Source organism: Sipha flava, unplaced genomic scaffold (genome assembly GCF_003268045.1).
Source record: "Sipha flava isolate LNK unplaced genomic scaffold, YSA_version1 1_pilon_pilon, whole genome shotgun sequence".
In the NCBI taxonomy this organism is placed as follows: domain Eukaryota; kingdom Metazoa; phylum Arthropoda; class Insecta; order Hemiptera; family Aphididae; genus Sipha; species Sipha flava.
Genome location: NW_020272783.1, coordinates 1,873,284 through 1,874,699, shown reverse-complemented (window position 1 = coordinate 1,874,699; position 1,416 = coordinate 1,873,284). Strand labels below are relative to the sequence as shown.

Below are 1,416 nucleotides of genomic sequence, written 5' to 3'. Positions count from 1 at the left end.
GAATTTCTTACGCCAAGTTACGGGATATGTTTCGAGTGTTTCGCGTTCTAACCACAAGCATTTTTTATCATTGCCTGACGTTTAATAACAAAAAACTAATATCAACGCGGGTCCTTGACGCGCGGCACTCCGGTGACAACGATTCTAGTGGCGGCGGCGGTCGAATGAATGGAACCGTCGATGGTATCGCCCCTCGATCGCCCCTAACCTCCCGTTGCCGGCTAAGGTACCGCGAACGGAAACACAGTATATCGATCACGTCTCGGCCGCCGGTAGCGCGCGCCGACCGAAGCGCATGCCCGACGCGACCGGTGCGCTCGCGACGAAACGCAGCACAAACGCGCGCGCGACCGTTGCCGCGAGACACCCGACGACGACGACACCGCAGTCCGTAGCGTAACCGTCCGAGTCAGCAGCAGCAGCAGTAGCTGCAGTCCCGGTCCGCGGCCGTTTTCGATCGCAGCTCCGTCCCTTCAACCCGCGCCGCTAACCACCGACCGTTCCCTCAGGTCAGTGCCGCGACGTTATCGAACCCGCCGCGATCAGTGCCGCGCGCGCGCGCTAACATCGTTCGTTTTCGCGGTCCCTTCGCAGTTAACGGTAGCCTAACCTGCGGTACGCGATAACACGAGGTTTACGCCGACATCGATTTTCAACGCACGTGGCCACCGCCGCCGTAGTCGCCCGTCCGATCGGATTTTTCCTTTTCCACTTTTTTTCTTCCGTCGACGTCGATTTCGTCCTGTGTTTCAGGTGTCCTGCACGCGACCGAACATGTCCGAATCGTTGTCGCTGACCGGCATCGGGCCTCCGTCCGAAACGTGAGTAGCTGGATGTGTTGTATGTTTTTGCGGATTTTTTCTCGGTCGCCCGCGGAACGTTAAACGAATAATTTACGAAACGTTCCGAGGGCGCGTGGTGCTGGAGGGCGACCGATATTTTTTATTCCTATTGTATAATGATGATAACGGTTATTTTTATTATTATGTGTTGTGCGGCCTTTCGCCAGGCAAGCGTTTTGCCGCGCAAAGTACGCGGTAGAGAATGTTTGATTTTCACAAATTCTTTTTTTTTTCTTCCCACCGCTCGGGGTTTAGCCGTTAAACCGTATTATTCTATATACAGAGCGTTTTCAAACGCGTTAACGCCGATAACTTCTGAGATAATGAAAATATTGAAATTGTATTTCATGCATAAGACGTGCAAAAACTACGATCGTTCATTCGTTTTTATTACATTTTCTGTTTTGTTAAAAGATTAAATAACTTTTATTTTCGTTTACCTCGTTTACCTATTTTATTACTTATTTTTCAGTCTATGAAATAATTGGTGTATTAAAAAAAAAACCATTGTTTTAGTATTATCATACTTCGTTTTCTGATTATTTAAAATCACCATTTTGGTATTGAATAACAA

The 1,416-nt window shown here is 48.9% G+C and overlaps 1 protein-coding gene across 1 annotated transcript in view; it reads left to right on the top strand.

Moving 5' to 3' along the window:
- Positions 1-774: 774 nt before the first annotated feature.
- LOC112681933 (proton-coupled amino acid transporter-like protein CG1139) overlaps positions 775-1,416 on the top strand; it is an 18,178-nt gene continuing 17,536 nt past the window's right edge. Inside the window, exon 1 of the mRNA XM_025552306.1 lies at positions 775-821. Within this exon, the coding sequence (XP_025408091.1) occupies positions 775-821 (47 nt within the window). The remainder of the gene's footprint in view (positions 822-1,416) is intronic.